The sequence below is a fragment of the Bos grunniens genome, chromosome 24 (genome assembly GCF_055505025.1).
Source record: "Bos grunniens cultivar Pamir isolate PY7600 chromosome 24, Bosgru_T2T1.0, whole genome shotgun sequence".
Lineage (NCBI taxonomy): Eukaryota > Metazoa > Chordata > Mammalia > Artiodactyla > Bovidae > Bos > Bos grunniens.
The window spans coordinates 54172314-54199018 of record NC_141188.1 but is presented as its reverse complement, the minus strand read 5'-3'; the positions used below and the strand labels follow the sequence as shown (position 1 = coordinate 54199018).

Genomic DNA, 26705 nt, shown 5'->3' with positions numbered 1-26705 from the left:
AAGAAAGAAAGATTAAGACAATTCTAAGAAATAGGCAGTAATATTTGGAGACATAATATTCAGAGACTTTTCAAGTTCCGTAACAACTATACAAGAAGAGTCTTTATAGAATAAAAATAAAGAAAGAAAGAAAAAAAAAGATGTTCAGGGATGGACAAAAAAGGCAAATATATCTATTCCTCTAGATAATATATCTTAAAGTCACTCAATTTGGTGGTTGCTTTCACTCGCCTTTTCAGTGTAAAGAATATAATGGACTAAGAATATTACTTACAACACTTAACTATAAAAGGGTTTTGTGGATAATTGGGTTGTGGTCTAGCAAATAGGCTCCCCACTCTAACTCGAGCCTCCAGACAGTATGTGGTCCATTTTAATATCCTTCAAGATTAAACTGCCTTAACGGCATCTTAAAGGACCCCAAATAATAATTCAAAAATCCTCCACATGTGGCATGAAAAGATTAGACAAGTCTTAAGCAGGCAGGGACTTAAATCCGGCTGATAATACAGTGGAGAAATTACACATTATAAAGGCAGAAGGAAGGAGCAAGGAGTTAGCACAAGGAAGATAGAATCAGGAGACACAAACCTGCCTATAAATCAAGCCTTTGTATTCTGGGTGATTATTTCATAAACTGGATCTTGGGCTGGTGATCTCTTTAAATGATTACTGCAGTATGTATGCACTTTCAGAAACACTTGCTGGCTGATTCATATTTCAGACATATTTTCTATCAGGGTTGATTCCTTGAGAATATGGTTTTCATAATAGAGTTTATATTTTCAAATAATATGAAAAACTTGAAATTCAATTTGTATAAAAGCTATGTCATTTTAGTGTACAATTACTACATCACATTTGGAAAAACCGTGATAAAATGAGCAAGCAATTGCATACCCAGACGGGACCCATTTTCAAAAGATAAGATCATTTTGTCAGGGAGAGAAAAATGAAAACATCCCCCCTGCCTCTGCCTCTAGATTCTGAAATTCTAACCAAGTAATAAACTCAGCCTTTGAACTTTCTCTAAAAACATAGAAAGATGAGCTTATAAGAAGCTGAGAGAGAAGAGAAAGAGGAGGAGAAAGACAGGGGAGGAAGGGGAGGGAGAGAAGAAACAGCACAGGAGAGGAGGGAAGGGGGCAACGAAGTACGGGATCTCTAAGATGCTGGATCTTACTCAGAAATCGGTGTTTTATTGAACAGGCTTGGGGAAGATGAAGTGCTCCTTACCCTAGAAATAGTTTTAAATTGCCAAAGTGGCATTTTTGTGTTAACACAGAAGATAAAATACACATGTCCTACCTATTAGTTATGATAACATTATTTATTCATCCTAATATCTATAATAAAGGCAGTGAGTGAGCGCCACAAGACTCTTAATCTAAATGAATTGAAGGAGGTGGCTGTTTTGCACATGTAAAAAGCTATTCTAAAAGTACTGTGTATCTAGCCTGAACTACTCCTGTCTACCTAGCTGCTCAGTAAGAGATTAATTATTCAAGAAAAGTCCTCAATGAAACACAATCAGGTCACCCTCCAATAAACAATGGTCTGCGAAGGAAATAATTCTTACTCCATATAGTGTAAAAAGAGAGGTGATTTAATAAAACAATTGTTGTCATTAAAGGCCAACATGTGGTTAGCATTCTAAGGCCACTATCACTACCCTTAGTGAAGAAATTAAGACACCTTCATGTGTCAAAAACAGGATAATTTTCCACTTTCATTTTCTGGAGAAAACATAACTTGCATGCTACGATAATACCAACAAGCAACAGATTTTATTCATTCGAGTTTTTAATTTTATTTTATGCCTTATTATCATTTATGCTTAAATTTTAAGTAAATGCTTACCGAGACCAGTGCCCAGTGTGGTTTTCTATAAAAATTCTCAGACTACTTTCTGAAGGAGGAAAAATGGATGATATATAAAGGATCAAGGTGGCTGTCTTTGTAATAAAGCACTTATTTGAGGAGGAGGACAAGATGATTTAGGCATAAAAACTGCCTAGATAGTACGTGAAAGCAAGCAGGATCCTGTGGGACTCCTGGACATGATGGACACAGAAGCCTTCCCATCCTTTCCATTCCACCCCCCACCCCGTTCCCTGTAGGGAACAGATCGCAGCCTCCATGACCTTCCTGGAGTTCCAAAAAGCAGATTCGAACAGTTGCTAATCCAGGAAGGAAAGGGATGCAAAGACAAGGAAGGAAGGGCTAAGAAACAACACTGCAGCTTTGGGGCAGGGGCCTGGGTCTGCCTCAAGGGCTACATGCAACAATGCCTCTAAGTTCTTTATGGAATTACAACCCAGCAAATGGAAGATGGCAGCATTCTTCAACTGGAGAAGACCACTCATGCATGCGTGTGTGCTAAGTCTCTTCAGTCATGTCCAGCTCTTTGCCACCCCATGGATTGTAGCCCGCCAGGCTCCTCTGTCCATGGGATTCTCCAGGCAAGAATACTGGAGTGGACTGCCATGCCCTCCTGCTGCAGGGGATCTTCCTGACTCAGAGATAGAACCGGCATCTCCTGCATTGGCAGGAGAGTTCTTTTCCAGTAGCGCCACCTGGGAAGCCCAAAGACCACTTGAGACCAGACTAAAGGAACCAGCTCATAAAGATATCAAGAAAAGAGATAAAAAGGAAGGCAAGCAACTATACTCTTGAACATAAAACTCCTCAGCAAACTCCCCTGGGTGGGGACACGTAGTTTTTGAGGGTAGGAGCCCACTGTGTCCCCCTTTGACTGGCAAAGCAATAAAGCTATTCTTTTCTAACTCACCCAAAACTCTTATCTCCAAGATTCAATTTGGTACCACAGACAGAGGCTGAGCATATGCCAGAGGCCATCACAGGTAAGGGGCTCATAAGCAAATCTACGATTCAGAGTTCTTACATTTCATTGAACAAATTCTTGCAAGTTTCCTTACCTATTTTATTATTGTTACATATTTAAAACATTTGCTTCCTTAAGAAGCTTCTTGGAACTTTAAGTGCTATTACTCATTACATAGCTATGCTTTCTTAATGTGTCTCAGTCACTGTGAACAGTGTTAGAAACACAGTGGATATTCATTAACTATACTTGTCAGTTGAATTATACCATTGCTTGCGCTTTATAAAAGCTAATGCCATATGTGTGTAATACAAATAATCACAGACTGATTTTTTTATTATTAATTATACCAAACACATTGTATCATGAGTACTTTATTATTTTTTTTTAATGAAATGAGGTATTACTATTAGTCAGTTTCCAAGTGGAAGACTTTCTTCTCTCTTGACTTGGAAAGGTTGGCCTTTAAAAACAAATTCTGGAAATTGATTTTCAAGCTGGATACTTAGGAAAAATGGTATTGATAGAAGATAAAGAACATTGCTCAGTCTTAGAAATGAGGCTGACTGTAGAATTTTTATCAGCAATGTAATGTAATCATAGCCAGTCAGCCCAGAAAAGTACACAAAAACAATTCCGGGGATAATAGTTGGATTAGGAAGCAAAGGATTCAGACAATCCATAGAAATTGGATCTTCTGAAAATGAACATGCTTTTAAAGTTTAAGTTCTACCATGAAAAAACTGAACAAGATCTTTTTAGAGAATTTTTATGGGTTTTTCAACTATCAGTCTGTGTACACAATATGGCATATACCATTTAAACATATATGTATATATGTATATATATATATATATAGACCTAATTTGTTTTTATTCAGTTTATTGATTAAAAATACTAAATATTTATAAAAGTCATTGATTATCAGGATGGGGAGCACATGTATACCTGTGATGGATTCATTTTGATATTTGGCAAAACTAATACAATTATGTAAAGTTTAAAAATAAAATAAAATTAATTAAAAAAAAGAAAAAAAAAGTCATTGATTATCTATATATATGTATGATCTATAAAGAGAGAGTCAATGGGAAAATTGATGTCTCAAATCATATGTGACCAATAACACTATGAAGTGGAAATCAGCATTATCTAGTGATTTAAACCCAAAGAGCAACAAAACATTCTTTAGAAGAGAAACCTGGAAGCGGGACCACCTTTGCTGGCACGTGACAAGGAAGCTGCACAAGGCCCCATGCTAAGGAGGGTCCCACGTAGAGCAAGGATTGATGAGCTGCTGTAGCTTCTGGATCCTGCAAATTATTTAGCTGGTCCTGCTTGGGTGCCTGCATTTTCTATATATGACCTGAAATCTGCACATTTCTATGGCTTTAAAGATGCTGTGTGAGGTTTTATTCCTGTGATGCACGTATCTCTCAGACTTGTACAGCTTAGTCTTCTCCTCACCCCCAACAAATCCTTTATCCCAATCTGTTCTCATCTGGTCTTTTGAAGTCTTGGCTACATGAGAAAAGGAACAGAGATTCTGCCCAGAGTAAAACATGGTGCCAGCACCCAGACTACCTCTCAGAATCTTCTTTAACTTGCTGATTTCAAATCCCTAACAAGTAACCTAATCCAAAGATTATTTTCTCTTATTTACCAATTAAAATATTTCTGATTTCTACTTCATGTTCTTCCAAAAGCATGTGAGGTGATTTTGAAGATAGATAGAGTTTTAAATAAAATGATTGGGAATACAAATAAAACAGCATCATTTGAAAAAAAAAATACAAACAGGAGTAGATGAAACTAGGTGTCTAAATGTCTAAACAACGGATATACTTCATTATAAGCAGTCATTTAGTTCATTTAACCGTTAGATTACAACTTCTTAAAACTCTTAACAAAATAAAGTTGGCAAACAACTCATTGGCAATCAATCTTTCCAAATAACATCAGAATTTTAGTAGAAAATTCAAAATGTTGTAAGAAATACAGAACTCTCTTTTAAAAGTGCAGTTTGGGGGCTGTTTGTTCCTTGATAAAAGGAGAAATCACTAAATTATAATTTGGTCAGAGAACATTTAGCAGCATTATTTTGTTTGTGGAGCTTAATATAGTCATTTACATGACAGGATAGTGATATTGCCCAGTAGAAATTATCGATTTACATTTCTTGAATCTGGGTTTGCTTTTGGAAGCTTCTGTACGGCATTCAGTGTATGAGCAAGTTACTGAATAAGCCCCTGTACTGAGAAGTCCTACACCATTGGTTTTTCTCTGATGTAATACTTTTCATACACAAACTCGGAAAAATCTGAAAAAAAAAAAAAAATCAGTGCAGGAGGCTGAACCCCAATGCTGATGATGAAGTTCTGGCAGCTAGAGTCACTCACTCACTCGGGAGTGGATATGTAGACCGGATGGATGGATCAGGCCTTCCTAGTTGTTAATTTGTTTCTCTGCAGACCGACCAAAGTGAGGAGACCATTTTGTTAAAAAGTTATCTTTAAAAACCTTCAGGGTAAATGTATTGCTCCAGAAATCTTCTATTTTGTCACCTCAATAAACTACTATGAAGGGATTCAAAGATATCACCTACGAAAACGAGCACTTCCTAATTTGGCCCTTCCCGTCGCATACTCACACTCAGGCTGAGTGGCCACCTTGATGGGCTGAGAGCTCTCCCCAGGCCCCCACTGGTTGTAGGCTGCAACCCGGAAGGTGTACATGGCTTCTGGCTTCAGGTTCCCCACGGTGAACTGGAGGGACCCGGGCTGCGACGTGTTCACTGCTCGTTCCCTGGGAAACGAAAGTCACAGGAAAAGATGATTCCCACGTGAACACTTTCAGGCACAACCTTTACTTAACAAGCGAGAGCAGTAAGGTGGATCCAAAGGTTCTTTCCTGTCGACACTGCATGTAAGGCAAGGTCTCAGAGGCTCACTCTGGGAGGCAAACGGACTGGAAGGGCCTACAAATAAATGTTGCAGGGTTTCTGGGGAGTTCAAGTTTATGCCGTTCCCATGAACCTTGCGTACTCAAGTCTTTCCCCTTGACACTTTACCATTTAGCGTCAAAACTCATAACAAAGAGCTAGTAAAATAAGAATGAACATCTGGAGTGCAGGCAGGGAGATGCATTTTGCAAACACTGAGCTAATGACAGAAATTAGAGTTTCGATTATTCCGCAAGTCAGTCTTTGTCAGCACTGCCAACCAATGCATTATTTTCTTCCATTATAGGAAAGGGAAAGGCAGATGCTAAATGCCGATGTGCATAGAGATTGAAGTCCTGTGGTTACGTTAAGTGAAGTTAGCAAAAGGAAGTAGACTCCCTCCTGTGTGGGGAGGAAGTACAATACACATCTTCCTGTGGTTACGTTAAGTGAAGTTAGCAAAAGGAAGTAGACTCCCTCCTGTGTGGGGAGGAAGTACAATACACATCTTCCTGCCTTTTCTTCAAGCCACTACTACATGATTCCCATTCATTTTCCAATTAAAACCTTCCTTAGTGTGTGTGCGTATGCTAAGTCGCTTCTGTTGTGTCTGACCCTTTGTGACTCTATGGACTGTAGCCTGCCAGGCTTCTCGGTCCATGGGATTTTACAGGCAAGAAAACTGGAGTGGTTTGCCATGGTCTCCTCCAGGGGATCTTCCTTAGTGGTTCCAAACAAATGAATTAATAGGCTGATCATGGTGGGATTTATAGTACATATTAAGAGAAGACAAATCCTATGGATATAGATCCTAACACATTAGAAACAAGAACCTCTCAAGTACGCTTTAAGGACACACATGGTTTTAGATATTTATATCCTCACAAGTCTCGTGTAATTGAATGTGAAGAAAGAGTTCCTTCTAAGCCACTCAACTGTTTCTTAAGGTTTCTATTTCTAGATGCTACCTCTTGCATCTCAGTGGAATTATATGTTCATTTCAATTTTACAAGTTTTATTTTGTTTCAGGGAAATATTTCAAATGAAATCTGTTTTTCTGACAGGGCAAATTAAGTTTCCAAAGAGAAAAGTGAAAGCAAAGTTCTAAGGGGATGAATGGTGATTCTTGGGTATATATACACTCTTACTTTCACTGATATGACTGAGACTGGCTGGCTCCTCCTCAAACTCATTTCTCCTTCTCCGTGCACTGGATCCTATGTCCTGGCCCCCGTGAAGCCTAGATGAACCCATGGCACTGGGTTTAACCAATGAGTGTGAGTGCACATGTCCGTGCTGATTCCAGGCCTGGGGAGAGGAGCCACATAGCAGCAGGCAGACTTTGGAACCATACGCTGATGACGTGTGTGCTCAGTCGTTCAGTCATGTCCAACTCTTTGTGACCCCATGGACTGTAGCCTGCCAGGCTCCTCTTCATGGTATTTCCCAGAAAAGAATATGGGAGTGGGTTGTCATTTCCTACTGCAGGGTATAATCTCAACCCAGTGATCAAACCTGCATCTTTTGCATCTTCCTGCATTGGAAGGCAGATTCTTTACCATTGAGCCACTTGGGAAGCCCCACATCATGATGGAGGAGTCTAAATTCTGCAAGAATTCTGGAATGGACCTGTAAGAAGAACTGCCTGTCAATTATGAACATTGTTTTTCTACTTTATAGAGTCAGAGAAACTCGAGCCATTATAAGCTTGAGGGTTTAGTTGTTATAGCAGTTAGCATGAGTTTATCTGGTACTGCTTGTAATTAAAATATGAAGCCTAGGTGTTAACCTAGGCAAGGAGGAGGGAGGGATGTGGTGTTAGTATTTAATGAGTACAGAGCTTCAGTTGGGAATTCTGGGGAGGGGAGAGTTGCTCCACAGGTAAATGCATTTAATGCCATAGAACTCTGCACTTAAAAATGGTTAGAATTTTAAGTGCTATGTTATGTATATTTTATCACAATAAACAAATGAAACCCAAGCATCCCATATGAATCTGGATATAGCCCAGGTTTAGGCATTCCTGTCGGAGAAGGCGATGGCACCCCACTCCAGCACTCTTGCCTGGAAAATCCCATGGACGGAGGAGCCTGGTGGGCTGCAGTCCATGGGGTCGCTAAGAGTCGGACACGACTGAGCGACTTCCCTTTCACTTTTCACTTTCCTGCATTGGAGAAGGAAATGGCAACCCATTCCCTTGCCTGGAGAATCCCAGGGACGGTGGAGCCTGGTGGGCTGCCGTCTATGGGGTCGCACAGAGTCGGACACGGCTGAAGCAACTTAGCAGCAGCAGCAGGCATTCCTGTATGAGTACTGTGTTAAGTTGCCACAAGGCTGAATTATGACAGAGTTGGGGAAGGGTTTGGTGGGATTCAATAGTGACCTATAGTAAGACTAAGAAACATCAGATAATATCCCCATGTACCACACATCACACTCATTGACTCTACCAAACTAAAATTATTTAAGCCAATATATTACTTTTTGAAAGAAAATCCTCATAAACAGATTGCACGCCTTATGAATGTATAGATTCCTGCATCTTATTTTCTTTCAGTAGAGGAGTTGCTATATGTATTTCTTCTCTTTTTATATAAATATGATGGTTTTATTAGCATTATTTTACAAATGCAAAAGTAAGATTTAGAGAAACAACATTTTTTTTTTTTTTTTGCAAAGGACTCATAGTCAGCAAATCCCAGTTAAGAGTGAGATCTGGGGCTTCATTCTGGATTCATTCCAGAATCAGTATCATTCAACAATAGGGGAAAACAAGGGGCCTATTTGGATCATGGGCACTTCGGGTAGAAGACATGGAATTCTACAAGGAAGAAGGGACACTGGGTGTTCAGAAACCACTGTGAGGATGAGGGTAACTATCACCTGTTGTGAGTCGTTTCATGATATATTTTCTAGACCTTTGAGCAATATCAATTCAGTTCAGTTCAGTCGCTCAGTCGTGTCTGACTCTTTGCGACCCCATGAATTGCAGCACGCCAGGCCTCCCTGTCCATCACCAACTCCTGGAGTTCACCCAAACTCATGTAGGTCCAATTTGTATGCCAAACTCCTTGGGTATCTATAAGGAAGGACAGCTTTCATGATTGACTTTATTTAGGTAATTACTAAATAATTTTTGTGAAATAGCTGTGTTCTAGGATGTGCTGGCATAACCCATTGAAAAGGCATTCTTCAAAGGAAAAAAGACAAGAACATCTGGGTGTGTCCAGGTAAGAATATCAAAGATCATATGATAGAAACGTCACTCACATAAAAAGGGGATGATGGATTTCATCACAAGGAAGGGAGTTTTAGGTTCCTATAATCTCCAGCAGCTTTCTTTTCTTTTCTTTTTTTTACTGTTTTTTTTTAATTTTTAATTTTTTAACTTTACAATATTGTATTGGTTTTGCCATACATCAACATGAATCCACCACAGGTATACACATGTTCCCCATCCTGAACTCTCCTCCCTCCTCCCTCCTCCCTCCCCGTACCATCCCTCTGGGTCGTCCCAGTGCACCAGCCCCAAGCATCCAGTATCGTGCATAGAACCTGGACTGGCGACTCATTTCATATATGATATTATACATGTTTCAATGCCATTCTCCCAAAGCATCCCACCCTCCCCATCTCCCACAGAGTCCAAAAGACTGTTATATACATCAGTGTCTCTTTTGCTGTCTCATATACAGGGTTATTGTTACCATCTTTCTAAATTCCATATATATGTATTAGTATACTGTATTGGTGTTTTTCTTTCTGGCTTACTTCACTCTGTATAATAGGCTCTAGTTTCATCCACCTCATTAGAACATTGTTCATCACAGCACTGTTTATAATAGCCAAGACATGGGATCCAGCAGCTTTCAGAAATATCCCAAATTATGATATTAAGAGTTATGAAGAAACTATGTTCACTGATATAGAAAACTGATATTTCTTCAATGTTATACACAATGTGAACAAAGTATCTTCACCACTAGTTTCTTCAACGTGGGCTCTTAATGGCTTTAAATACAGATTTAATCTAAGCATTTCCATGTTATGTGCCAATTTTCAGGAATCTACTTATCCCATCAGAGTGAGGTAACATCAAACTCCTAGGTAGATTAGGTAAAAGATTCAGGATTTTTAAGGCTTCCCAGATGGTGCAGTCATAAAGAATCTTCCTGCCAATGCAGGAAATGTGGGTTTGATCCCTGGGTTGGGAAGATTCCCTGGAGCAGAAAATGGCAACCCACTCCAGGGTTCTTGCCTGGAAAACCCCATGGACAAGAGCCCGATGGGCTACAATCCATGGGGTCGCAAAGAGGGAGACATGACTGAGTGTGCATGCACACACACAGCATTTTAAAGCCAAGGGCTGTTTTCCCAGCTTTCTCTTTAATTTATCTGAACCTCAGAGTCCTCAAGTGCTAACTGGTGCTATAAAAACATTTACCTCATAGAGTTTCTAGAGATTTCAATGAAATGCTGTATGTAAACCATATAAAGCAGTAGGCATGAGACCTGGTATTCACGGAGTCTTCCATACACGGCACTTACTACTGCTACTATTTCTATTATTATAAAAAAAAAAAAAAAGACAACCTCATAGGAAGGAAGTGTTCTTGAGTTCAAGAGGACTTTCCACAATCTGAAGAGAGAAAGTAATAAGAGGTACAATCACAAAGAAAAACAAATAAATATTGACATTTTCTGTCAGGTTAATTTTGTTTACAGAGATAAGTCAAATCAAAAAAAGTTGCCCCACAGATGTCGAGAATAGACCTGTGCTTGAGAGGAGGAGGGGGAGTGGGGGAGGAATGGATTGGGAGCTTGGGGTCAGCAGATGCCAACTGTTACACAGAGAATGGATAAACAGCAAGGTCCTACTGTAGAGCAGAGGGAGCGACATTCAATATTGTGATAAACCATACTGGAAAAGAAAAGAAAAGAGAACATGTATATGCATACACACATACACACATATATGAATACATGCATATGAATATATGCATGTATTCATATATAGGTACATATATATGAATCACTTTGCTGTACAACCAAAATGAACTCAACGATGTCAATCAGCTGTACTTCAATTTTTTAAAGTCGTCAGAACTAGAGGCATCAGACAAGTTTCGATAATGAAAACGGCAATATTCTTTGAAAGGGAAGAGGCTTTGCCAGCAGCAGTGGAGAACGAATGGTGTTCCCCGAGTTTCCCAGCATAGTCCCCCAGCCCTGTGGTATCTGGGCTTTGGTGCCATGTTGCTTTGATGCTTCCTAGGGTCCTAAGGGGTGACGTCAAATGTGACACCAATGAATTCCAAGAAAACAACATTTACGGCCATGTCACCCTTCACAGATGTGTTCAGTTACAAAGACTGGCAGGTGGCTTTTGATGACCCCATTTGTTCTTTAACAGCTGAAAGCAAACGTTTGCGAGTCATCTCCCAACAAGGAAATAAAATCTAAATTTGGAAGGACAGCTTGTGACTTGTTTCTCTGGTTGCATGCTGCTGGCGATGGCAGGCACCTCAAGTAAACTCTCCATACCTCTGTCTTTAGGCAGTTAGCAATTAGGACTTCATTTTGCTCATTCTAGCCCATGTTCCTCTGTAAATGGGCAGATAAATGCACTAGGTTCTGAAGAACAGAGAGGTTAGGAGTTTGTCCAGTTACGTGTCCAGGGGGTACTGCCTGTCACCGCACCAACCACTCCTGGGAAAGCGGCAGGGGACCCTGGCTGCATTTCCAAGAAGTTTTCGCTGAAGACTCTGAAGACATAATTACCCATCAAACCCATAGAACTCAGAGTCACGGTCTGTGGTGGCAGATGAACTGTCCAGAACATCATTATTCCACTTATTTTCCACTTGCCTCTGAGTCAGTGTGGGCAAGTGAAGATTAAGTTGACTGAAGCAGAGAGACCAGAATCCACTCACGGCCTATTCCTTCACTGACCATCCACAGAGTATAAATTATATAGTCTGTCTTCTTCTGCTGGCTGGAAAAGGTGTAGGCAACTTGCCTTCTCTGACCTTCACGTGGAGACTAACAGGAGTTCATTAATAAGAAGCACCTCTTTCTTGTAAATTCTGGTTCTCTGGGCTTTGGTTTACCTGGTTAAGGTTTCTTGGAAAATAACTACTATGTTCTAAAAGCATATACTCTGACCGAGTAACAATAATTCTGCTGCTTTGCTGAGATCAGGCTTTTCATCTAAAACCTCCTTATGAGATAGGCTGGGGCCTGGGACCCTTTGCTGCAATGCAGCTGTGCTTGCACCTGGATAACCCTGTCTTGGAGCAACAAAATACAAAGAAACTGTATGGGACTAGAAATAACTGCGTGCATGGGCACTTAGGGCAAATTCTGGATGAAAGATACAAAAAGACCAAAAAAGATACAAAGAGACCAAGTGCCACTTCTGAGGAGCCTGGAGCAAAACCAGGGTACTGGGCATGCCCCCTGCACACAACACCACCTAAAAAGGGATGGGCAAACCACGCAACCCACTCCTCTGGCCTGATCCCCAGACACACCCCTATCCTCACCCCTTACAAGGAACAAGTTTCCGCTCCCCTCGGGGAGTTAGCAAGCAAGGGAACCTGTGGTTGGGTTTTGTCTCCCTGCTGCTGCAGCAGTGTCCCCAGTAAAGCCTTGCCTAAATTTCTTGTCTGGACTCTGATCAATTTCTATTGATTAAGAAGGCCAAGAACCCTTGTTGGTAACACTTAAATGCTGATATGTATTAATTCAGGGAGTCACACATGGTGGCATGGAATGCACCCTTGAGCAGTATGCATTGAGCCCTAATTCTGGTTAGATTATATTGTCCTGTGCCTGGAACTGGCTCCTGATTTGGTTCCTACTTACTATGCGTTGCATTAAAATAGCTTTCCTAGTTCTTTGTCGTTGGTCTTCCCAGTTCTGTCTTCTGTTGATAGAAACACTCTTCTCACATACATAGTCTGTCAACTCCATGCCCAAAACATCATGCTGGCTGCCATTCTATGGTTAATACAATATCCAAGTCTTGGGACAGGATTCAAAGACCTTTAAGACATGGCCCAATCCTTAACACAATCATCTGTAAATGGGTCACTCAGCCCCACAACAACCTGTCCATCCCTACATTTGTCATTCTGACTTTCATTAATTCTTTTAATTTTGATTATCTTGGAGTTACCTTCTCCTGACTCAGTCCCTTCTTGGTTTGGCAGAAGCTCATTCATTCTTCAACTCTAACTCAAATAAATTCTCCTGGCTAGAGCTTTCCTACCATTACATCCTCAGATTCAAGCAGCATAAAATACCATCTCCTTCGTGCCTCTGTTGCTTTTGGTTTACATGTCCACTGCAGCCTGCATCACATTGTATTGACAGACATGTTAGTCTCTCTGAATTAACTGTGAGTTATTTCAGAAGAGAAGTCATATTCCATTCATATCCTATTGACACTCAGCCTGCATATACTCAGTACAGATAAAGAATGCCTATGCTACACAGGAGCCCCCTAGATGTCCACTGACAGATGAATGGATAAAGGAATTGTGGTACATATATGCAATGGACTATTACTCGGTCATAAAAAGAAACAGATTTGAGTCAGTTCTAGTGAGGTGGATGAACCTAGAGCCTGTTACACAGAGTGAAGTAAGTCAGAAAGAGAAAAAAATATCATCTATTAACACATGTATATGGAATCTGCAAAAATAGTATTGATGAACATTTGCAGAGCAGGAATAGAGACACAGACGTAGAGAACAGGCTTGTGGAAACAGCGGGAAAGGAGAGGGTGGGAATTGAGAGAGTAGCCTTGAAAGATACATATTACCATATGCAAAACAGACAGCTAGTAGGAAATTGCTGAATAACACAGGGAGCTCAACCTGGAGCTCTGTGACAGCCTAGAGGGATGGGAGCCCAAGAGGGAGGGGGCATATGTACACCTCTGGCTGCTTCACACTGTTGTGGGGCAGAAATTAACACAACACTGCAAAGCAATTACCCTCTAACTAAAAATTAAAAATAATTATAATAATGCCTATGCTGCTGGTGCTCATTTTTAAATGAAAGCATAAATAAAAATAAAAACGTTAATAGAATAATTATATAACATCTTCACAGAGTGTGATCTCTGAAATGTTTCCTTCCAACTTTGGGTGGCTTTCAGATGCCACCTCACTTTCCTAGGTTTCTTTCTCATGATTTGAAAAGAGTGAGATCTCCTCAAAGAAGGTTTTTTTAAAAATCTATCATCCTTTATTGGGAATAGAAAATTACCTCTGTGTGTGTGTTTATTAGCTGAATTCAGCACTGCTGTATTTACGTTTCAGAAGTAATTTAAAGATTAAGGTGGTATCATTTCTTAGAGGATCATTTGAATCAGTCTGCAGTGTACATCTTAAGTAAACATATATCCTCTTGCCTAAGTATAGCAGGGTGTTAACATGCAGTCACAGCTGTGAGCTGAGCAACAGATCCTGTCCTGATGTATCAAATGCCTAATTAATTGCTTTAAAAAGGAAGAGTTCTACTAATACTCCTTCTTCAGGAAGGACCTATGGTACTTTTAATGGAGAGATTTTTAACATCTTTTGATCCATTCTACTTTAATTTTTATTTCTTTAATAAAAGCAGCAAGGGTGCAAAGACGGGAAGATTTTAATTGGAAACAAGCTATTTACTGAAATGGGGCTCAAAGTGACAGCAGCAACCACCACCCAAGGGCCACCCTTTCTCACCCCAGAAACAGAGACTCTGGAATCAGTGTTCTCTTGAAGGGAAAGTAGGCTCAGAGGTGACCCACCCCTAGACAAAGCATAATGGGGGAATGGAAGTCATCTTCTTGGTCAGAGGTATTTTCACTAAATTTTGGTTAAAATTTCTGTTTTTACTTGAATTGTTTAAACACACACACACACACATTCTAAGGAACAGGCTTAATTTTGTCTTAACATAATTTGTTTTAGCATCTAGCACACATCCAAAACACTAGTTATATAACCAATAATGACTGCAGCAACAAATACAATTGTTTTTTCATGGAAAAGGAGAAGTTTTGGATTCAAATGATTTATTCGGTTTACTAGTTCCAGCCAATACCCTCAGAATAAATATAACTCACCTCTGGGTCCTGTCCTCATCCTGTGATTTGGGGTCGGCCGGTCTTACCCTTCTCTAGCTGCTACTGTCATCTCCATGCTGACAAATTCCTGATAGATATCTCCAACCCAAACCTCTCTTCTGAGCTCCAGCTTTCTATTTTCAAGGAGGATCCTGCTTGACATTCCAACTTGAATATTGAAAAGTATATCAAACATAGCATGTCTGAGTGTGACTTTCTGATCTTCATTCTCAAACTTGGATTGTTTCACCATCCTAATTTCAGCAACTTGTCTCGCCGTAAGCTGAATCCTAGGAATAACCCTTGAAAACTCCCTCTGTCTCACAATTATTGTCCAATCTTCCAGCCTGTCCTGTCCATTCTGCTTCCTGACTACTTCTAGAATCTTTCCTCATTGCTCCATCTTCACGGATACACCTTAGTCCTGCCTACCTACTAAACACGACTAAACTGTTTCTAAGAGGTTATACCCTCCTCTGTTACTTCCAATACAGTTCTGGACACATGGTCAACTCACAGGTGAATAATGGGTCCTTCATTTAAACTGGAAATCTGTCAATGACATGTTTTATATTTCAATATGCATCAAGACCACAGGAAAAATTATATCACTCTTCTCTCATTTAGTGATCTACAACACTTTAGGATGGACAGGATTTTACACTTTGCAGAGAAGCAGAGTGACAGGAGGCCTGACTCAGCTTGAAGGTGGAGCTTTGGATTCTGAGTCTTTGTGTCACATGCTGTCTTTGCATCACAACACACTCCCTTCATAACAAGCTTCATCAGCTGCATGATCCTCAACTCTGAGGGGCAAGGAAAGAATATGTAAACATTGTGTTGAAAACATAATGCACGATGCATTCTAAAATGAATTCTCCACGCCAGTCATGAACAGCTGGTCTCTAATTCCAAGCAGTGAGCAGAGGTTTCCTGAAGTGGCATAAAGCCATGGAAAGCAAACAGCTGCAAGTTGGAAGCCCCTGTCCAGTGTCTGTTCTACCACAAAACAGGCGTGTGACCTTGAGCAAGTCAGGGGCTGTTTCGGAACCTCTTCGGCTTCATTTGCAAAGGAAGATACCAGCCCCTTATCTGCCAAACTCACAGGGTTTCTGTGAGGATTAAACTGAATGATGCTTATGAAAGTGTTTTATTTCCCCCATCTGAACTCCCACAGTCTTTTTAGGAAGTATCTTTTACTCTGTGTGATATAGTAAAGAGATCACTGGACTAGAAACTTGCATTAAAATCCTTGCTTATAATATTTCCTAATTGTATAGCTTCTTAGGTGATGCTTTGTCAGGTCAATGCAGTCATTCAATCATGTCCAATTCTTTGCAACCCCATGGACTGCAGCATGCCAGGTTTTCCTGTCCATCACCAATTCCCGGAGCTTGGTGATGGACAGGAAATGGACTCCAACTCATGTCCATTGAGTTGGAGATGCCTTCCAACCATCTCATCCTCTGTCGCCCCCTTCTCCTCCCACCTTTAATCTCTCCCAGCATCAGGGTCTCTTCCAATGAGTCAGATCTTCCCGTTAGGCAGCCAAAGTATTAGAGCTTCAGCTTCAGCATCAGTCCTTCCAATGAACACCCAGGACTGATCTCCTTTAGGATGGACTGGTTGGATCTCCTTGCAGTCCAAGGGACTCTCAAGAGTCTTCTCCAACACCACAGTTCAAAAGCATCAATTCTTTGGCATTCAGCTTTCTTTATAGTCCAATTCTCACATCCATGCATGACTACTGGAAAAACCATAGCTTTGACTAGATGGACCTTTGTTGGCAAAGTAATGTCTCTGCTTCTTAATATGTTGTCTAGTTTGGCCATAGCTTTTCTTCCAAGGAGCAAGTGTCTTTTAATTTCAAAGCTACAGTCACCATCTGCAGTGATTTTGGAGCCCCCCAAAATAAAGCCTCTCACTGTTTCCACTGTTTCCCCATCTATTTTCCATGAAAGTGATGGGACAGGATGACATGATTAGCTTTTTGAATGCTGAGTTTTAAGTCAGCTTCGTCACTTTCCTCTTTCACTTTCATCAAGGGGCTCTTTAGTTCACTTTCTGCCATAAGGGTGGTGTCATCTGCATATTTGAGGTTATTGATATCTCTCCTGGCAATCTTGATTCTAGCTTGTGCTTCATTCAGCCTGGCATTTCACATGATGTACTCTGCATAGAAGTTAAATAGGCAGGGTGACAATATACAGCCTTGAAATACTCCTTTCCTGATTTGGAACCAGTCGGTTTTTCCATATCCAGTTCTAACTGTGACTTCTTGACCTCCATACAGATTTCTCAGGAGGCAGGTAAGGTGGTCTGGTATTCCCATCTCTTGAAGAATTTTCCACAGTTTGTGGTGATCCACACAGTCAAAGGCTTTGACATAGTCATCAAGCAGAAGTAGATGTTTTTCTGGAACTCTATTGCTTTTTTGATTATCCAATGGATGTTGGCAGTTTGATCTCTGGTTCCTCTGATCTTAGGTTCCTTTACTATTTTCAGCTTGAACATCTGGAAGTTTTTAGTTCAAGTACTGTTGAAGCCTGGCTTGGAGAATTTTGAGCATTACTTTACTAGAGTATGAGATGAGGGCAATTATGCAGTAGTTTGAGCATTCTTCGGCATTGCCTTTCTTTGGGATTGGAATGAAAACTGACCTTTTCCAATCCTGTGGCCACTGCTGAGTTTTCCAAATGTGATGGCATATTGAGTGCAGCACTTTCACAGCATCATCTCACTTTCACAGCATCATCTTTCAGGATTTGAAACAGCTCAACTGGAATTCCATCACCTCCACTAGCTTTGTTCATAGTGATGTTTCCTAAGGCCCATTTGACTTTGCATTCCAGGATGTCTGGCTCTAGGTGAGTGATCACACCATGGTAGTTATCTGGGTCATGAATATCTTTTTTGTGTAGTTCTTCTGTGTATTCTTGATGCTTTATAGACTTTCTGAATTGAGCCAGGAAAACTCATTTGTAAAACAGAGATTATCATACCAGCCTTATCTGAGAATCAAATGTGCTAACATTTGTGAAAGTGATAAACTTCTCTCTAAACATGAATTGGGAAATGCCTTTATTTCATTGATTTTCACTTCCAACTCACATGAATCCATCCCATGGATCCATCTGTCCCAGGCAATGACCAAGTGTTACAGGCACTTTCTCAGCCCTGTTTGATACCATCACGACCTTCCATGTCAAGCACTATTATTATTCCACATAAGGAAATGAAGGCACCAGTAACTGGCCCAAGGCCACCTGGCTAGCTCAGTTCTGAGCCAGAATCGAAGCCCGGGAAGTTCGATTTCACAGCCTCAAAGCCATAACCTTGTGAATACACTGAGTCACACTCCATATATAATTTTAGGTTGCTGAATGGAAGGTATAACGTTCTACACACATATAAAAATGTGCTACTGTGCTTTCCATAGTAAATAAAGGATGCAAATCAGCCTCACCATTAAGTCAGAGCATTATCAGAAAGAAGCCTGTCGAAGAAATCCATATCCTAATTCTGAAAATATCAAGAAAGTTTGATTCTCTTCCAGATTAGTCCACTAACTGCTGAGTACAAGCAGGTGTAGAGATGAGAACACCTGCTCGGGAGGCAGGCCTGCGTTCAATCCTGGTGCTACCACTTGCCAGCTGTATAGCAGAGGTATAAACCTCCTTAAGCCTCGTCTGGATAATGTTTTGCTGTGAGGATGAAATAAGATAATTTATGTAAGATGCCTGCTTCCTGGTGCCAGTGAGTAGTCAATGAATGCTTGCTCTCAGTGTCTCAGTGTGGATGCTTACTCTGTGGTCTTAGGGACGCAACTGACCCCTCCCTTGGGCATCAGCTGCTAGATGTTTAAGTAGCAGAAAGTTGGACTCTGATCCCTAAGATCATTCTCCATTCTAAAGATTTTTAGGTAGTAGGGAGAGACAGCTGGATGTCTGTGAATTCTGGCTTTCAGGTTCTAGAATTTATGTTGGCCTCTGACTTATGCAATGAAAGCTCCTGAGGGGCTGAATAAAAAATGTTAACCGTGGCACGTGCATTATTGACACCATTAACCAGTCAGGTAGATTAATGACAATCTGAGCTAGAGTAATTTGCCTGACAAGGCCATCGCAAATCTGAGGCGAATGTTAAATCCACTACGTTTTAAAAAGCTGTTGTGTTAAGGGGCTAAATAAACCTATACGGGCAAATAAGCATCCCAGCTAATCGCTCAGACACATGGCTCATGTTTGTTCTAGTTGAGAGCCAGAAAACAGAAAATGAACCAAGATAGTAGAATCAAATTTCAAAATCAACTTTTTGTTTCTCAATTTAAAAAGTTTCCGTTGAATTGCAGTCAGCATTTTCATCGTCTCAGTAACACAGTTTGCTTTATTGGTTGAGGAAAAATCTATTAAGAATATCACATCTGCCTCTCTGCCACTTTTATCTTATCAGTTCCGATCAGTAAACATCTGCAGAAGTCAGGAAACTAGACACTTGGATACAGAATTATAAATAAGATCCTATCTCAATTGCTGGGGAGAGAAATACACATATAGTCGAACAAACACAAAACCAGATACAAGGTGCCAAATACTTACCATAATCACATAATCAAAGTGAAAGGGGCAGATAAAGGAGAAATTGATGACTTCTGACCTATAAGACCCTGGAGAGTTTCACATGGTGACTGACATTTCAATTGGAACTTCAATTTAACAACTATTCCGTGGGGTTTTACTCTAAGTTAGGCATTGCTCTGGGTGCTGAGAATAGCTTAATGAATAAAAGTGATAAAAACATCCTTGCCCACATAATGCATATATTCTGGTGGTAAGAAACCCTTTTCAGGAAACCATAATTAAAAGGTAATAACTCAGTGGTGAAAAATAAGAATGAATAAGGACACGGGGAAGGTTAGCAGTCAGGTAAAACTTCCAAGAGAGGATACCATCTCTGCAAAGACTTAATGACAGACAGAATGACCCATGTCCAATGTTTGAGGGAAGGAGCATTCTAGGGAGACTGAAGAATTAGGACACTGGTCTCGAGGGAGAAGGATTCTTGACATATAGAGGAAATGCAGAGACGTCAGGGAGACTGGAGAGGAATGAGTGAATAAGAAAACAGTAAATACGAATGATGAAGTTGGGAAGGTGACATGGGGCCAGATCAAGAAGGATTTCTGATAATTCTCTGAATGAGATAGGTAGTCACTTGTGTGAACTCTAGGTTAACTCCAGCTGCTAAGGTAAGAATAGACTTGAGAGGTTGTAGCAATAGTATGGATGAGACTTGATGGTAGTAAGAAGTAAGAAGTGGCAGGATTCAGTATATGTTTTATTTTCATTTATATAGTCAACTTTGTTAATTATAGAAAATTTTGAGCAATACAAAATTAGACAGAATGATATGAGGACCCAATTATTCCCATCAGTCAGCTTAAAATAAATCACAAAAGCCAGTCTTATAGTATTATTTTGTAGCAAAAATCAGGTATCCTATTTTATCAAGGATTCATGATATATTTTGGCAGTGCTGCTAAGACTTGATGATGGATTTGATGTAGGGTTTCAGGAAAAAAAGAGGTCTTAACAATTACTCCAAAGACTTTGGCTTGAGTAATGAGAAATATGCAGATTTTACTGATGGAGGAACCTCTGGCATGACAAAGTTTTGGAAGGGGATTGAGGTCAAAGCAAAATAGATATTTCATTTATAAGTTTTAGATGCTCATGACAAATCAAAGTTGAGAAATCAGAAAGGAATTGGGCTATATGATTCAGAATTGCAGGTAAAACATCAGGTCCAGGTATACAAATTTAGAAGGCATCAACATATTGACAAAATACTGATATAAAGTCACAAACTAGATGAATTGATATCTCCAAAGTCTGAGTTCTAGGGCAACTTAATATTCACAGGTCAGGGAGACTAAGAGTAACATGTAAAAAAAAAAAAGCCTGAAAATGGAATAGAATCCATAGGACTGGAATAGAATCAGGAGAATGTCTATTATAGAATCCAAGGGAAGAATATGTTTAATGATAGGGGAAGTGATCAACAGTGACAACATTTGCTAACTATCCAAGTGATGAGAGGACCAGGAATTGACTACTGGGTTTAGCATCACGGATGCCACCTGGTAAACCCTGCTAAGATCGGTTTCAGTAAAATACTAGGGATAGAATCATAACTGGAATATGAGGTAAGGCATTGGAGTAAAGTTAGACAAGGCTTCCGCTGTGGCTCAGCTGGTAAAGAATCTGCTTGCAATGCGGGAGACCTGGGTTTGATCCCTGGGTTGGGAAGATCTTCTGGAGAAGGGAAAGGCTACCCACCCCAGTATTCTGGCCTAGAGAATTCCATGGACTGTATAGTCCAGGGGGTCGCAAAGAGTCAGATATGACTGAGTGACTTTCACCTCACCTAGACAACTCGAGGTCTGTTGCTGTAAAAGGGAAAAGAATGAAGTGATAGAGAAGGGAGAAATGAGACTGAGAGGAATGGTTTGTTGAGATGGAAAATACAGATACATGCTTGCATGCTGATGGGCATGATAGCCCAAGGTGCAAAACACTGATGATGAGGAGAAAGACTGACCTGAAGCTTTCTTGTTTGCAAGACAGGGTGGGATCTAGTACATAAGTGAACGTTTGGCCCTGTTAAGAGCATGGCCAATTCTTTCACAGCAATTTGAGGAAAGACAGGTTCCATACTTAAAGATCCATTGAGATAGGTAAATCAGATACGCAGCTTATACAACTTCTATTCCGAGTGCTACTATTTTCCAGGAAATTAGAAGGGAGGTTAATTAAGAGCAGGGGAAAGAGGGAAAGTATTGGAGATTTAAATATATCTAGGGTCGTGTGTGAGAGAGGCTGACTGCTCTGTGCAATGTAACTCCCAGATGAGTAGTGAAGAATTTTAAGACTATCAGCGCAGTCGCATATTTTCTTCCAGGTATATTCAGCTCCAAGAGCACAAGAAAAAGTAGACAGAAAATTAGTTTACTTGAGTTGTTTTTTTTTTTCCCGAGAAACTAATATTAAATGAGAATCATAAGCAAAGCATTGGTGTGTGTCAGTGTTTCTAAGAATTGACTGCAGGATTTTAGCTTTTAATAAGTGAAGGAGAACATGAAGGAGGAGGGACCATGGAAGACCATAGAATCAATGAAGTGCAGGGTCCCCGTGGAATCAAGGTTGGCTGTAATCAGAGTCTTAAATGGAAGCTTATATAACTTCTACTCCGAGTACTAATATTTTCCAGGAAACTAGGAGGAAGGTCATTTAAAGAGGGGGACAGAGGGAGGGTACTGGAGATTTGAGAAGAGAGAAACAGGAAAATCAGAGAAAGTATGATGTCTGAAAGTGAGAGCATGGAGAATTTGCAGAGTGCTGTTGACAAGAATCACGGTATGGCCAGAGGAATAACTGCCCAAGAGGGTATGGAGGATTGATCCATGGGTTTGAAAGGTATGGAAGATATCAATAGATGAATAAAGGATAGAATGTTTTTATTAGCAGGAAACAGTGAGCAGCTTTGAACATAAGTGGTTCATATAAAAGATGGCAACCCATTGTTGCGGTGATACAACCCTCAGCTTTGAGCCTTATTTTCAGCCTTTTCCATACTGTCTGTCTTAGAGCTCAAACAATTTTGAGACCTGCATCCTGCCACTGTGCAGTGACTAACTTGGATGCTTTCACTGAATTCTTTCAATTAGTTCTCACAGCAATTCTGATAGGTAGAAATCACAGCAAAGAGATATTATTCCTGGTTTTTACATAATTAAATTCACAAAGCTCACATCTGATAAAACCGTGGTGCCATTTCCAAGTCTAGCCATTTGGACATACGTGGTATATTTTTAACCATCACAGGTTAGAGGCACTACACTCTATCTATGTATAGATTGCAGACAGATTTCCATTCAAGGGAATTTGGTAGTAGTTATGTGCATGTCTTTATATAGAAATTTGATCATATTTAAATTTAAAACACTTTCACATTGTTTAAGCAGCGAAGTGAGTGATCCAAACTGTATTTCAAAAAGACAGCTTGAGACAGTGAGGGGGATGGATTACAAGGTGAGAAACTATTGTCAGAGATCATATAAGTGATGGTGGAGATAACAGAAAGAAAGGAGACATGGCTGAGCTGTGGCCAAGATAGACATGAGAGGACCTGGTGACTAATGGCAACGCTAAGAGCTGGAGGAGTAAAACATGACATGGGTTTTTTCGCTTGGCCAACAGGATGAAAGGGACAAGCATAAACTAAGAAAAGTGAAGAAAATATATACTTAAGGAGGAGACAGTGAGAATGGTTCTGGGCAGGTTGAATTTAAGATGCCTCCAAGAAACCCATGTGAACACAGGAAGACAAGTGGGCAAGAATTATTACCTCCAGTCTTCACAGCTGCATGCAAGGAACTTAAGAGGCTTCTCCTAAGGTCACAGAGTTATGTAGTTGTGGAGATAAAACTGAAACAAAGGCCTGCTTCTTCACAGTAATGAATGACCCTAGGGAACACAGGCAATAGGCGCTGGTGTATTTCTTTCCTTTCATGGTAGAGGCAGGTCAAATCGTAAAAGAAAACAGAAACTTAAAAAGGATATACTTTAACGGCTGCTGTGAACTGAGAAGAAAAGCATTTTGAGACGCAGCAGGAGAGAAGTTCCGCGTGCCATCTGGTTATCACACTGCAGCCTTTTGAACTAAAGACCACTCCTGCCAGCCCAAGTATACTGTCTCTTTCGGACCCTGAAGGGTTCCTGAAGATCGCCATGTGTCTGAAGCACTCAAGTTTGAGACACTAGAAGCCTGACGCTTTGATCTGGGCTTCCCCCCCACATGCCTTCAATAGGCACAGGTAATACTGTGACAGCTATCCAGTCTCTTCTCCCGCAGAAGAATGGATAGTCATCACTGGGATTAATGTGAGCTCAGCCTTGCGGACGCCTGGGTCCCAACAGGACACGTGTCCATTCTTGGTCTTTCTGCTTCTCTAGCTCCCTTTCTTTCTCCCTCTCGCTCTCTTCTTTCCTCATGCCCCTCTAAAACATACAGAGATGCATAAAACAGGTCATATTTCCCACATGGCCACTTTGAACTAGTTATTTAAGAGGAGGTTTAATGTGGAAGGAAAGATTTGGGAATTGCAACTCCGCCAAGTCAACAGATATTTTGTAAAGATCCTAGTTACCCTATCAAAATCCTCATCCATTAAAGAATTTAATGATGCTGTTCCCTCTCTGTGTGAGAGGCACAGGCAGGTCCACTGAGTGTATTTCAAAATAGGTGTTCTTGTCTACAGAACCTTCGGATTTGGCAACATAATGTTTCTCTGATGTAAATTCAGCTTTTACATGCTCCTCTTTTAATCATCTTTAATTGGCAATATTAAAAAAAAAAAAAACAAATATAATGAGGAGAGAAAATTAAAAAATGCTTTAAAAATGGAATGGGAACTCCCTAGCTTTCTGACTCATTCTAAGTGAGATATTTACAGAATGGCTTTATGCTTTAATCTTTAATAAAAGTTCCAAACATTGAACATGCTTAAATGCAAATATACCTGTTCAAATGCCAGTAATTAATGATACATAATAATGATACCAATCATATGGGCATTTGATAAATATAACAAAACTCCATTTCAAGCAATATGGCTAGCTGGATAGTATGTGAAAAAATGCTGGGTAAATTATTCAAAATCTCTTTTACAAAAAAAAATTACCCATGAATATGCTGGCAGCAAAATAAGAGAATTATAGTGGGAAAGCAGACTTGCAGGATGACTCTTTAACTTAGGGTACTTGCCCATCAATAGAAGTCTAGACCTATAAATTTTAGAAACTAACAGGAAAAGAGAATAAGAAACAAAGTTTGCCGTTAAAGTAGGCTATAAGGTCTTATTAGAGAACCCTGCATATAGCCAGGATCCTGAAAAAAGGCAAGCTTCAGTGGAAAATGAAAATGAAATGAAATTATATCCCAGTGTCAGTTTTAACTTAGTTGGAACAGGAAAAAATAATAAATAAACCCTCTTAAAATTGCTTAACACAAGTCTGCATTTACCCACTTAAGTTGATATGTTAAAAATGGTAGAAAAACAAATACTTAATGGGCTTTCTGATAACTAATGAAATATCAGTATGCGACCTGCCTCCCTGGTGGCTCCGTGGGTAAAGAAGCCTCCTGCAGTGTGGGAGAGCTGGGCTCAGTCCCTGGGTCGGGAAGATTCCCTGGAGGAGAGCATGGCAACCCACGCCAGTATTCTTGCCTGGAGAATCCCATGGACAGAGGAGCCTGGCGGGCTACAGTCCATGGGGTTAGGGACTAAGCACATGAGGCCTGCATGGACCAAATGCATCTTAACAAAAACTTGGTTTAATATGGACTCATTTTGGGAAAGCAAATCTTCCCAGGAGAATGTACTTTAAATCTGGGCCTCAAAAATTCCCTCAGACAAATTTCTAAGGACTAGAGTTCACAATCGCCCAATAGAATTCAAGAATAGCCCAAACATGGGAAGAAAAATAAGCTCCCATGAAGAAGAGTCAGAAGAAACATATTGCTGAATCAGACACACAGACTGCAGATATAAGAAAGGTTAATGTAGATTATAAAATAAGCATAATGAATTTAAAGAAATGAGATATTATATACAGTATATTCTTATAGATTGGAACTTAAGCAATATCTATTACAGACTTACAAATCAAACTTCAAAGCCTTAAAATCATGAAACACTTTAAGGAAGGAAAAAAAAAACCCAGAAAACAAAATAAAACAACAAAGAAGTCAAAAGCAACAGCAGCTTGTAATCTTGAAATCAGACGTATACGGCGCGCTTTTGCCTAGACAATAATATTAAAGACTCTTACCTTGAGTGACTTTTATAACTTCAACCTAATTTAATCATAACAAAAACTTTTTGTCTATCCTAAAGGAAATCAGTCCAGAATACTCTTTGGAAGGACTGATGCTGAAGCTGAAACTCTAATACTTTGGCCACCTGATACAAAGAGCTGACTCATTGGAAAAGACCCTGACGCTGGGAAAGATTGAAGGCGGGAGGAGAAGGGGACAACAGAGGATGAGATGGTTGGATGGCATCACCAACTCAATGGACATGAGTTTGAGTGAACTCCAGGAGTTGGTGATGGACAGGGAGGCCTGGCGTGCTGCAGTCCATGGGGTCACAAAGAGTCGGACACGACTGAGAGACTGAACTGAACTTAACTTTGCCTAGACAATAATATTAAAGACTCTTGCTCTTGAGTGACTTTTATAATTGCAACCTAATTTAATCATAACAAAAACTTTTAAGGTAAGTACTACTAGATTCTCTTTACTTAAGAATGAAATGAGGCTCAGAGAAGTTATGTGGTTTTCTGGAGATCGCCTCATGTCATTGACAGAGATGAAACTGCAACCTCACCACACTGGTTCTCCCACATTTGATTCTATTAATACGTAGCTTAATTCTTAATTAAGAATTCAGAATTCTGTTTAACACTTTGAAAATCAAGGAGACTTAACCAAAGCCTGATAGTATATATTTACATGCTTGTCTTTTTTTCAAAGAAGTTTTTTTATAAATAATTGAATTTGCACCGGACACCCCACCCTGCTGTTATAAGAAGCCCCTCACACATCTAAAGTTCTTAGATGCAGAAAGAGAGGCCTTGGTACTGAAACTAAAAACTCGTGTACACAGCTTCTACTGGATGTATTTTCCTTTTAGGAACGAGGGGAAATCTCCCATTTTTGAGCCATTCTTTTATGCC

At 40.1% G+C, this 26705-nt stretch overlaps 1 protein-coding gene across 12 annotated transcripts in view; it reads right to left on the bottom strand.

The window, feature by feature from the left end:
- DCC (DCC netrin 1 receptor) overlaps nucleotides 1-26705 on the bottom strand; it is an 845500-nt gene that overhangs the window by 412019 nt on the left and 406776 nt on the right. For all 12 annotated transcript variants that reach the window (XM_086372410.1, XM_086372411.1, XM_086372412.1 and 9 more), the window contains exon 8: nucleotides 5496-5650. In XM_086372410.1, the coding sequence (XP_086228536.1) occupies nucleotides 5496-5650 (155 nt within the window). The remainder of the gene's footprint in view (nucleotides 1-5495; nucleotides 5651-26705) is intronic.